This window comes from Ciona intestinalis, chromosome 2, assembly GCF_000224145.3.
Source record: "Ciona intestinalis chromosome 2, KH, whole genome shotgun sequence".
NCBI classification, from domain to species: domain Eukaryota; kingdom Metazoa; phylum Chordata; class Ascidiacea; order Phlebobranchia; family Cionidae; genus Ciona; species Ciona intestinalis.
Window position 1 is genome coordinate 5,593,273 of NC_020167.2, and position 12,830 is coordinate 5,606,102.

Consider the following 12,830-nt stretch of genomic DNA (forward strand, 5'->3'; position numbering starts at 1 on the left):
CATCTCATATACTATATAACATTTTGAAACTTATAATTTTGAAAAAAAATATTTTGTGTTTGTGGGACTTTCAAGAGTAAACGTTTCGTAACGTCTTTTCATAACCTGCTATACGTTTCATGACGCAAAAACTACCCAATAGTACAATTTTTGATCATTTTACAGCTCATGTTCCAACAAGGCGGGTATGAAAGAGTCAATAAACTGACTTATGTGGGTAAAAATATTTTTTCCTATAAATATAAAAAGATTCGAAATTCTAGATTCGGAATTCTAGATTCGAAATAAAGTATTCTAGGATATCCTAGAATACCTAATTATTCTGTAATGTGCATCCCTAGTTCTGTTTCATACAGTTTGTGCTAGCTTACAAGTTAAGTATTTTATTTTGTGGGCAACTATTTTTTTAAGGGGGGGATTTTTTTTCATTTTATGTGTGGCTGGCAATTTAGACAAGTGACCACTCGGTTGGAGCATTTGCCGATAAGTGTCTTGCCCAAGGACACATACTCCTATATAATGATAGCAGCGACGAGTCTTAAACCCATTACCTATGGGTTATAGAAAAGCGAGTTAACCACTGCGCCACAGCACTGTAGTATGAAACAGCTTTACCTTTCTACCACTTCAGTGAGTGGAATGAACATAGTATCACCTCCTGATTTAGCAACAGATACCATGTGATATATTGAGTGACTGTATGGTTCACTTCGAAAGGTCCCATCTATATGCCACCCGGACATTCCCACACCAGTGCAGCCTAATAGAAATAAAGTTTTAATGCCTACGTACATTTGTGTTAACTTTGTTTCAGTAAACTGTCTTTTTTGGCATTAAACTTGTCTATTTCCACCACAGGTGATTGAAGATAGGAATAAATAGAAAATGAAAACAGAAAGACAAACCCGATAAAAACCTTTACAAACTATTTTGTTACTTTTATCACCAGGCATAATGTAAATGATGTTCCAATGGCTCATCTGGTATGAAAAACATGTGTATTTCTGACGTTTCATCTGCTATCCAGCAAAATTTTTATCAAGGAACATTCAGTTTTTATACCAGATAAGCCATTAAAAGAATATCTTCACAAACAACACTAAATAATTCATGTTAATAATAAATATAAATAGTTGGTATAACATACCTTGAGCTGGGTCGTTAGAAACCCGAAATATATCAATGTTAGGAGACATTGGATGTTTGGCATAAGAAACATTATCAATTTCCCCAAACCATTTACTGATTTCAACTTGACGACTTCCATCCACCACACCCTATAGTATGTAGACTATATATATATATATATATATATACATACATATATTTTCTATGATGTTGTGTTGTTATATTAGAAAAACCATGAATAGAACCTGAAGTTATGTGTAGAAGTATAGTATTAATAGAGTAACAAAACAAGCGTTTCACATTTGTTATTCGCTTGTGCTGTGCAAAATGTTTCCCCAAATGTAATTGTACATAACATGCTTAGTTGAGCCAAATTTGGTGTGATAAGTGCCTGATTGCACTGTTTACCCTTAATGGTAAAACCAGTTACACATAATCATAGTATGGAAGCCAGTTGCAAATATAAGTATAGCTAAGAAAAATAACAAAACTAGTGACGAATGCTCTAGTACGTTATATAGTATAGAGGGTGGAAAGTGTTATAGAGATTGGTACTTTTGGTTATTGGTTAGACAGACTTAGAGTCAGAGGTTTCTGAGGTTATATGATCCGTTGTTAGTAGCCGTTTAGCGGTCACATACGTAATAGGAGAGGGGGGATTTTTTACTAGCACCAACATAACAATACAAAAGTTCCAATAACCTGATTTCTAAACACTACTAATCTGTGCCTCGTCACATCTTCTTTAATTCTTTCCACTGTGACTTGGTCCAGTTGACGTTTAAGATCGACACCAAAAACTTCTATCCCAACTGGAATTGGAGACCATTTATAATTGGAATGAATCATTTTATTTTTCATTCCCTGCCTGATAAACCCATTCATAAATTTCTACAACCTACAAATATGTTGCTAACTTGCTAGTTCGTTACCATTATGCAGGGGATTACCCGCGTAACCAGCACAAGATCTATATTTGGCCGATTCATAGATATAAAACTGTGGGGTAAGATGGGACACATTTAGCACATATCCACACTGATGGCGTTTAAACAATTAACAGCGGTCTATAACAGCCGTAAAAAATACGGTTATATTTCTTTGCATGTTCTGTCTACCACATGCGACAAAAAAGGAGAATAAAAGGTTGTCCCATCTAGCCCAAACCCTACTATACAATATATAAAACCAAAAGAAACATAAGACAAATCAACTGCGGTTCAGGTTTTTATTTTATATTTGACGAGAATACCATTATATCAGTATCAGTACAAATTGAACAGCGGTCGCTAAATATCTCGCAAGAATTAATTTTCTTCTGAAAAAATAAAACAGGATTAAAATACCTTCATCATTTACATGGCTGGCGTTGGTGGAAAGCCACTACGGCACGACAAGCCCCCAGCCAATGGTAGTGGGTTTCTACTTAGGTGAGAAACCCTTGCGGGATGTTACTGTCCACGCAGGTTAAAGAAACCCCCATAGACAAAAATGATACAACGAATGCACATACACATGTGCACGACAATAACGACAAAAAGACAAAAATTATACAACGAGGTGCAAATACAAAAAGTGCAAAAAGCATGCAGCAATACACACAACAGCTCAGACATATTTAAAATGGGACTATAACAAAAAGTTAATTAACGCGGACATAATCATTGAAACATCTTCAAAGAAAATATGGTTCAAATCCTGAAGGATAATCATCTGCAGTGTACAAATCACTAAATATCCGACCACAAGGAGTCGAAGCTAATAACGGCTCCGCATGCCCAAATCAAAAGATAAGTCGCCATGCTGGTACCACGATACTCTCGTTGTATCTTCACGCAATACAATATCGTTCGGATGTTAAGCACCGCTTCGACCGTCATGAAACTGCGTCAGGTTGTTACGAACCGCACGAATAGTGACCTAAATAACCGAGCGTAGCATCACTGTACTGGTAGTGACCTAAACTAGCGTAGCATCACTGGCGGCGACGTCTACGCAACAACCCAACGGTACATAACTCAGTCTAAAACCGTGACATAACCGCACCGAACGCAGGGCCGAAAGACCCATCGACGTAGCGTAATTGTAACGTGGCCAGCGTCACAATTAGGCTTTAGTAAAAATAATAGCAACTGGTTCACTGGGACAATCTTTTAAAGAAAATATGGGATATCAATTTTTTTTAACTGCGTGTATATTATAATGCGCGCGGATATTACTAAAGTATTTGTGTACCAACATGCCGATCTTATCAAGTGATTAGGACAATGCAGAATCATTAAAAAATTTTTCTTCTGCAGCATATACGCTGGCTTTTCTGCAACAATATAGATATATTAACATAAGCAGTTTATACTATATGATCTCCAACAATAAATGGTTTTTATTATGACGTCAGTTACCTTCATTCCAGAATTTCGCTCTGTCCTCTTGATTCTCTGTGACGTCACATATACCACGTTCTAAAATATAGACTAAGTGCGGTTGCAAATAATAAAGATTTTGACGAAACCCAAACAACTCACGAAGTGGGTTCTTCTTTTTTCTCATCACCGCTTCGTGACGTCACATCTCTGATGTCATCTATAAAAGATCTGGTGTACGTAACAATGTATATTGTGATTTATACTTTACCAATTCTTTGATCTTCATGCTTTATTTTGTGCTAACAGCACGAATATATTTTAGAGCGAAATTAATAGAACTGTAAGTAATGTGCCTTGCGACGACGCAAAGTGCGCATGGGGCCCCATGAAAAAATGTCGCAAACAGCAAGTATATAGAAGAAACGCAATAACGTCGCAAATAATGCGTGTTCTAAGACGTGAACCGGTCTATGACGTAATAATCACGAGCGATAGCGAAGCGGTTATGACGCGATGTCATACAAACGAATTATGACGTAACGCAGCGATTGTGTAAACCGATGTCACGTCGCGAGTGACTTGTGACAAATTAAGAACCGTAGCGAAATTGCTGAAATAAATTTGTTAAATATTAATATAGAATAATTTAGAAATGAGAATAATCGCAAGGCACAATACTAATATATTATAATAGATTTACACATATTTATGGAATAAACTAAATATTTATATTCTACTGTAAATACATTAAAATACTAGTTTAAAAAGTAACATTAAATAACTAAATAAAAACATAGTTTGTAATTAAGTAATACTAAACAGTAGCAATAATACTTAACTTCAACTCTTGTTCGTAATCCTGTACAGAGTTTATCCAAAAAGTGCTGCTTTGTCGCTGGTTCTTCTAAACTGCGTTGTACTGTTGCAACGTGTTGTAAGGACGACGCTTTACATGCCCGGGGAATCAACAAAAAGCGGGAGACGTCGGGGAATCAAATGATTGACGCGGAGGATTTAAATTCCACACGTTTCTCGGTTGCCCTGCGTGTACTTTACATACTGTATAACTGAACAGGCAAGTCGCCTTATAAATTGTTTAAAATCAACGACTGCTTATTTACAAAACTTTATTAACAAATACAATCAACAGTATCTAACAAACATAAGCGAGGCAAACCGTTACACTTTACATTTTTACAACTTATTATCCAGCAATCCTTATTAGGAACACCCACAGTGTTTCACTTCAATCTCTGGCAAAAACACGGACTCAACTCCGAATTCGGAACTCAAGGTGGCGTACATGGAATAATAGTCAGTTGGAACGCAGCAGATTGTCGGTTGTTCATTTTCAGACCTTAAACCGAACTCCCGTTCCTGTAAATGGTTTTAATTAGAAAGGAATCGCTTTTGACATATTGCATACATTCTTCTTTAATGAATAGCCACTATAAAAAGATTAACCACTATAAAACTAAGTTTCGCGGCTCACGGGCCGGATTTTTTCACGTTTATAAACGATTGGTTGTGGCACGGCGACGGACATAGCATCAGATAACAGATTAAAACTAGCAATGAGATACCACTGAATACTCATGCAAGTTAATTGAAAACAAAGTGAGGTTTACAAAACAAACTCACTAACAAAAAAATGAATTAAAAAATAAACGTTAGCTAACCACGGTTAGTGCCAAGGCATGGTTGCTTGCATTGGTTGGCATCTGAATGGGAAAGTCGCATCTTCCAACACATTCACCAATATCGTACACGGAGGAAGGGTACAAGATGTGGTGTCGAAACTATAAGCATGACATACCAACTGTTAAACAACTAAACATGGTATTTCATTATCAATAAACTTATGGTTCGTTTATACAAACAGTTATGGCTTTATCGGCTTGTTAATTAAAAATCGCGAGCGTGTCGCACAGCGCAGTAATAAATCTCAGAAAAGCAAACGACCAAGACAAATAGCATGTGGCACGCATGATCAGCACGCTTTAGGATTGGAATGTCATACGTAATCAAGTGTAAATCAATAAATGCTAAACATTATATTAAACATTCGACTACAAGTTCAAGGACGGAAAACAACAGTCACGAGAACTAAAGCTAAAATTAAAATAAGTACATAAAATATAAGTTGGTCCAAACTAATTAGGCATGAATTTTGTATTAAAAGTTATATCTCGGTTCTGTTTTAACCAATTCATGCCTAGCATGAACTTGACAGGTTCACGAGGGGAAGCGACCACATATGCTGCGCAATACGCCCAAGTTATATATAATCTTTGGGTCGCGTGAGAATAAGAGTTTTGCAACAACGTAGCCTACCGCAACTTTATCACGCCTCTCACTGTGTTTAACAATATTATTCTGTTTAACGCGATCAAGAACTAAACAAAACTCAGTTATAGCGGGGTTAGGAAAGATGAGACGCCTTTTCATTCTATTTTCTTGTCCCATTTAATGGAAAAAAAGACATATTAAAAGAATTATAAAACCACATCATCACAACTCCCATATATCGTTGTTAATTGTTTAAAACACGATATTTGAATATCAATGCTAAAGGTGTCCCATCTTCCCCCACAGTACTATTATTTTTAAATTACCCAATCGTCTTGAAAGTTGATGGGGAAACTGGTCCTTTCACACCCCCTGATACCACGTGACGGACTTCGTCTCATTCGTGTGATCCAACTATTCCTTCGTCGATGGTGAGCTGCGGAATCGTATTTTAATACAGAGTGTTAGTATAATACGCGTATGTTTAAACGGAAACTTTAACCATCTAACCGCCACAGTCGAATTAAGTCAACATGTTTTACTAGAGTGATTTAAATAGGAGGAATTAAACTGATAAAAAAGCTTATAGTTGTGATATAGTAGGGTGGGGGAAGATGGGACACCTATTCGTTCTATTTTCTCGTCCCATTTGGTAGTAAACACGAAACATTCAAAGAATTACAAAACCGTATCCTCATGACTTCCATAGACCGTTGTTAATTGTTTAAAACACGATCCGAATATTTAGATATTATGTGCTAAAGGTGTCCCATCTTCCCCCACCCTACTATAATTCGTTTTTGTATATTATTCAGCATTCTGCTGTTGTGTAATCATAAAGGTGGTGAGTGTAACTTTATTTTACTATGATATCTACTTTATCATATAATAGGGGGGAGGAGGGGGCATGGGACACCTTTAGCTCATAATATGAAAAAAAATGATCGTGTTTTAAACACATTGGAGTCGTAAGGATACGGTTTTGTAATACTTTTAATGTTCTTTGCTTACTACGAAATGGGACGAGAACAAAAGAAAGGGGTGTCTCATCTCCCCCTACCCTACTAGTATGCATTTGACAGTAAATGAAACGGTAAATAAATATAACAATGCCTCACATGCTCTTCTGCCTTGTGGGATCTTTGCAATAACCTGTTGTGAGGCACCAGGTCCGGCTTGCAAATGAAATCCGAGAGACAGGACCCGGCGAAGTACATTTAAAACACTGGGTTCACTCGAGTTTCCTACAATAATATTTTTCTGGATTTATTCCCACGCATGGCAAGCATTTTTGGCCGTATAACAACAGCATTGTTATTCGTCAATGTGGTTTAAATTCTGTTGTTTTGCAATCCAGCGTGCAAAAGGCAGGGAGTAAGTTGAAGTGGTTTGACTGCTGCGGTTCACGATAGAGGTTTTCGCGACACAGACATGCACTTTCAAAGTTACATGTTTGACGTTACTTTTTGTTCGGAATATCACGTAATGCAGTTAATCAGAAACAGAAGATCTATAGTTATACCGCAGCGACACACATCTGAAAACCAGTACGTGTATTCGCCCCGTGTTAAAATATTAACCGAAATGTAAATTCGTGTTTCTTTCCGATTTAATCCAAACCACGTGCCTTTAGATTTAGATCCGATATTTGTTTTTATTTATTTTGAAATAAACAATACATGGAAAGTCGTACCCGACATTACTTGGCGGCTCTGAGTAACTTGCACACTTAGTTGCAGGTTGCTATGTTCGTGGAGCAGCCATTCCATTAAAATTCCCGTATCAAGACTCGCCACTATCATATACCCGCCGCCACCCGCACATGAAGCCTGGGAGAAAAACATAACGGAAGTGAAGGAAACAATATCAGTATAAAATACTTCGTTAAAAAATAAAGCGAAAAGTTGCTGCCCATGATAAGAGCCTTGATAAGATTTATAAACATTACTCCGAATTAGAGTTCGTGCGATAAATTAGTGTGGGAAAGTTGGCTAACAATGGGAGTATAGTTCTTTTAAAATTTGACGAATTATCGGCGTTTACATCGATGTTTGAATTTCAAAAAATGCGGAACACTTAAGACAGGCACAATAAACATGTGGTTTTAAGCCGGTTTTTTCTGCTTAAAAATGGGTTTCAATCTCATTTCTTATGCTTATCTGATCCGATTATTATCAACAATATTATCTTGACATTAGCCTTTAGTTTCACTTTTATTGACCTTGCTTACAGCCATGTCTCTCCAAGATATTATACCCTTGTAGGCGTATTTATCTTTTGACAGCACTACAATATATTACGGCAATTTTCCCAAACCTAGCGGTTCTTAATGTATTCTCGAAGTTGTCACAAATACCGAAAAATCGTCTACTAAGTTATATTACATGTTATAGCTCATCACATCCGTTATAAGGTGCAAATGAAACTGAACACCAGTGTTTTAACAACAGTCGCTGCAAATTGGATAAGGTACATTTATTTTATCAAGTTGGGAGGTCATTACCTGCGTGCTATGATGAACCACTACTTCAGTTTCCGAATCATCGTTCGGAAGTTTTCGGACAACTACGTCATACAATCCGAAACCCTCGTTTAATTGGCAAGGTGGTATTCGAAGCAATGCGAGGTCAACTCCGATTAGCTCGTGCAGGCTAAAGTTGTGACTAAAAGTGAAAACAAGGAGAGTTAATTGCATTTTCATGCTTGCGTGCAAAACGACAGTCGTTATACCACGGGTGTTCTGTTACATACAGCTCGTGCCCGCTCACGAATTACCGCGTGTATGTAAATTTGTGGGTGATTATTGTTTTTTTTTCTGTATGGCTGACAATTTAGACAGCCCATTAGTGAGAAATTAACATTCAGTATCTTGCCCAGGAACATATGCCAAAATGGTAGAAGCGACGAGCCTTGAGGAATTAGCTGTATTTCCATTGGTTCTTAGCTTTGTAGGCTTACCGAAGCGGATGGGTAAACGACACCACCACATGATCTGTGTTAGTTTGGTGCTCAACAGGAAAACGCGTAATCAGTTCAATAGGACGGTCGCCGCCTCTCGGGTCAAAAAAGTTTTTCCATTTCCGTCTAAGACTCGGAGAGAAGACAGAGCATGGGGCAATGGCTTCAAGCATGTTGTCCAAAGCTTCTTCTGATGATGGCTGCCCTCTTTGTTTTAAATCTGAGAGCTCTGAAGTTTGATGGAAACAAAGTTTAATGTTACTATATGATTTGTAATTATCGAGGCCCGATTTATGTTCATTATCTATATATGTGTCTATATACGCCCTATGCGCACTGTCGAGTTACAATGTTTCATTTTACAAACTGGATCAGATGGAGCAATCACATATTTATATTTTGTAGTGTAACATGATTGTCTTTATATTTACACCGGGCACAAACTGTGTATTCCTGTACGTCAGACATATTCGCACACGCCTCGAGGTATTATTGCGGGCTTAGAAATAAATAAAATGGCGGATATTTATACATTGATAATACTGATCTTCAAACGAGCAAAACTGCGATATAAAAAAACTTACTTTTAACGTACTCCAACTCTAGAAAACCACTATCGCCTGCAATAATAATTGTATTTATTAAACAATGTAAAAGGTATGGTGTTAATCAACACCCAAGTTGCAAGCAATTTATTAATTGGCGCGAAGAATTATTTAGATTAGAAGATGTGGTCATATGAGACCACAAATTAAAGCTTTATAAATTAAGATTTCGCACAAAAAGTTTCGCACAAATTAGTTGCAAGCAGTTCTACTTTAGTGAGAAGCGAAATGCCATTGTTTCTAATCTAACTTGGAAAATTATAGGTTTGACGGATATCGTTCAGATATTTATATATTTTTAATTCAAGTGTACTGGAAACGTTTTCAGAATTAGTAAGGAGTTATACGTGAGGAGAAGAAGGACAACTAATTTTAATGAAATATTCTTTTAATCGCCGAATGGCACAAAAAACGTCGGAAATAAACTGTACGGATTTTCATACTAGTTAAGCCAGTTGAAAGATTATCTACTATATGCCTGGTAGCAGAGGTAACAAAATAGGCGATTAATCAAGTCAGTATAACTAGCAGCAAGCGGAGGTTACGACTCTCTGCAATTAAATGTCATGCGCAACACGCCACCTTTTCTTACCTTTCGAAGGAAAATATCGACACACTCCTAAATAAAATATTTTATTTATAGAGCTGCAATCAGATTTTAAGAATACGCCGTTTGACTTCCGTTGGATTTCATGTGATTTCTGGTGTACACACAACACCTGTATATAGGCCTGCCACATATTCATGGTATAAACTCGGCTTTTATTCTCATGCACACAGGCCTACCGTAATGTCCATTTTTAAATTTTTTCCTTATTTTTAAGGGCTACATTTAGAAAATATATGGTAGAGGGGAGGGGGGAAAGATAGGGCACCTTTTCATTATATTTCCTCCTCCCATTTGGCAACTAACAACAATACATTCAAAGAATTATGAAACCAAGAATTATGTTTTCTAACGACTCCCATAGACCGTTGTTAATTGTTTAAAGCATGATCGGGATGTTTAGTTATTATGAGCAAAATGTCCCGTGAACCCGTCTTTTCTTACGATATATTTTTAAAGATGTAGCTTTTAAAAATAAAGACAAATCGGAAACCATATTTTCTGTCGTCCCCATTTTGCCCAATATCGATGGCAGCCCTGCTTCTACACCAGACACACATTCGATGTGTTCAATTACCGCATGTACACAGTCTTATAAACGCTTTTGATGAACAGACTTACAAAAAATATATAGTGGGGTGGGGAATGATAGGACACCTTTAGCACATAACATCCAAATAACCTGATAGTGTGTTTTAAAAAAATTAACAGCGGTCTATGGAAGTCGTGAGGATACCATTTTATAATTCTTTGAATGTTCTTTGTTGACTGCTCTATGGGACGAGAAAATAGAATAAAAAAGGTGACCCATTCAACCCCACCCTACTATATGTATCCATACAACACTTACGCCTATCCCTGTTGAGTGTATCACTGTTCCCCATGTCTCGTGCAACAACACGTAAGGTCTCACACTTTGTAGCGAACGACCCCACTCTAAAATTAAACCACATCCATTATAAAGGCTAAAGAAGACATTAAACAGAATACATATAAATTTTAATGGCGTATACTGTTCAGAGTTATATACGGAGTAAGTGAGGACTTTGTCCCATAAAGTACATTTCGTTTAATATACTTCTTAGATATGAAAAACTCTGCCATGAATACTTTTTACATCGAAGAATGTGTTTCGGTAATATAATATACAAATCTTTATAGTTATAATTTCGGCCTTCAAATTATATTTTCATATTGAGTTAAAGTTGCGTTTCAGGGTGCCGGTGAGTTAAAGTATACTACTTATGCTGCCCTGTTATCTTTATTTAACGTTATAAGTTAAGTTAACCTCGTATTACCCAAGCATACATTGATTAATCACATTAATTACTTCTTTATACAAACTATTAGTAATGTAGAGAAGAAACAAACAAAAACTCAAAGCACGTACATATTTTGGCCGCGAAGACAACTTTCAATGGCTGACTGTTCGTGGCGGTTTGTTGTGTACCATGTCCTTCCATGCCTTGTGTTAATGCCCGCCACTGTTGCAACGAAGCATGCAGCCAAGACTACACAATACATATTTGCATGCGTAAGAGATTTAGAAGCTAAAATATCTGAAGAAAATAAAATTGATTAAATAAAATAGTCGCATACGTGACACTTATGTCTATTTCACTGAATTAAAAATACTAATAAGCAAAATAATACATGTAAGGCGTCATTCCATTTTTAGATTAAATATTGCAGAGTTCTGCTGCAAAACCTGAAATGCTGCCGCCATAGACACAACGCATTGGTAAGGTAATTCTATAATAGTATAAACTGCAACACGTTCCTTTTAGATCAGATTCGTTGCAGTCTGGAACCAACTTGCCCCGCGCACTACTTTTATAAACCCCTTTCCAAAAAAGGCAGTCAAGTTCATACAGGCCCTGAGCTGCGTGAAACCCGACGCGCGAACGGTGTAAAACCACGGGTCGCGAACTTTGCAAACGAGTTCTGCTAAGCTGGTGGGGGAGTGCGGGCAAACGGAACTAAATTTCTGCTCATTAGACATTATACCATTGTCGGTTGTGATAAAACACAGCTGCTTATGTATACTTCTAAACCTCCTCTTTGCTGATAAAGACGCTAAATGCCAATTGCTCCAACCCGGTGGCCACTAGATTGTCCAGAAAAAAAGTCATAAACACTAAATCACTCAAAAAAAAACCTAAATTTTAACTTTTCAGCTGGTACGAGGTGTATGATACAGAACACCTGTGTTATAACGACTGTCGTTTTCCTGCCACGCCAGAATAAACCAAGTTACAATCAGTGTAAAAAGCAAACAAGATTAAATATTTCCATTTGACTTTGCACCTAGAGTCAATATTTGTTTATAACATTTATTGTCATTTAATAATACACGACATAAGTGCCCGTCATATAGCTCTACATCGTAATGTACTCTGTTAACAGTTCATTTCTCCTAGGTAAATGTTCCAATACATATAATAAAACAAAATGAAACCGTCATGATACTGTATATGGTCGGGTAAATGTGGCCCACGGTAAGATAAGATATTTTTTTACATTTCTTTAATATGTGGAAAATGGTATAATAATGAAATGCTTATTTTAATACTCGCTAAAAAATATTAAAATTGCCAAAATTTTGTGGCAAAATTTTGCAGCGTCTTGCGACTTCAAATCATCAATCAAGTACTAATCCAGTAATAGTGTATAATAAAATGGGCTAAAATATTTCGTACAGTTTGATTTGTCATAAATTTAGTGTTAATAATTCTGAGTATTGAAATATTTATAAAAAATAACTGATTAACTCAAAACGTGGCTTTGTCGTGCCTGGTAACCAGGGGATTGCATTTTTATCGGTAAACTATCAAGTCGGTACTGCTTATAAAATGTCACGAGAAAATGATTTCACTT

At 36.7% G+C, this 12,830-nt stretch overlaps 2 protein-coding genes and 1 long non-coding RNA gene across 6 annotated transcripts in view; all 3 read right to left on the bottom strand.

Moving 5' to 3' along the window:
* The window catches only part of LOC101242008 (alpha-ketoglutarate-dependent sulfate ester dioxygenase-like), a 4,220-nt gene extending 2,090 nt beyond the window's left edge, over positions 1–2,130 (bottom strand). Inside the window, exons 1-2 of the mRNA XM_018817682.2 lie at positions 1,831–2,130; positions 1,202–1,277 (exon numbers count right to left, since the gene is read on the bottom strand). Coding sequence (XP_018673227.1) covers positions 1,202–1,277; positions 1,831–2,013 — 259 coding nt within the window. The 5' untranslated portion in view covers positions 2,014–2,130. The remainder of the gene's footprint in view (positions 1–1,201; positions 1,278–1,830) is intronic.
* A 498-nt stretch (positions 2,131–2,628) lies between these two features.
* On the bottom strand, positions 2,629–3,866 carry LOC113475759. The gene is made up of 3 exons (XR_003397529.1): positions 3,654–3,866; positions 3,531–3,590; positions 2,629–3,445 (listed from the first exon to the last, which is right to left on the bottom strand). It is a non-coding gene; the product is annotated as an uncharacterized LOC113475759 (long non-coding RNA).
* Positions 3,867–4,604: 738 nt separating this feature from the next.
* tgfbeta-na4 (transforming growth factor beta superfamily signaling ligand) lies at positions 4,605–11,884 on the bottom strand. 4 transcript variants are annotated; one of them, NM_001100129.1, is given in 11 exon segments: positions 4,605–4,871; positions 5,174–5,293; positions 6,110–6,219; positions 6,902–7,027; positions 7,477–7,612; positions 8,287–8,446; positions 8,742–8,970; positions 9,326–9,361; positions 9,939–9,965; positions 10,804–10,889; positions 11,335–11,507. In NM_001100129.1, coding segments are annotated over 11 exon segments (1,329 nt in total). In that variant the 5' UTR covers positions 11,478–11,507; the 3' UTR covers positions 4,605–4,715.
* Positions 11,885–12,830: the final 946 nt, after the last annotated feature.

Bases quoted from the DNA above. Each gene is read 5' to 3' on its own strand.
- tgfbeta-na4 (XM_009859188.3), bottom strand. From the start codon at position 11,477: ATGTATTGTGTAGTCTTGGCTGCATGCTTCGTTGCAACAGTGGCGGGC. The intron at 8,971-9,325 runs GTAAGTTTTTTT...ATCAAACTTCAG, and splicing joins AGAGTTGGAGTACGTTAAAA to AGCTCTCAGATTTAAAACAA. The intron at 6,220-6,901 runs GTGAGGCATTGT...ACGATTCCGCAG, and splicing joins CCCACAAGGCAGAAGAGCAT to CTCACCATCGACGAAGGAAT.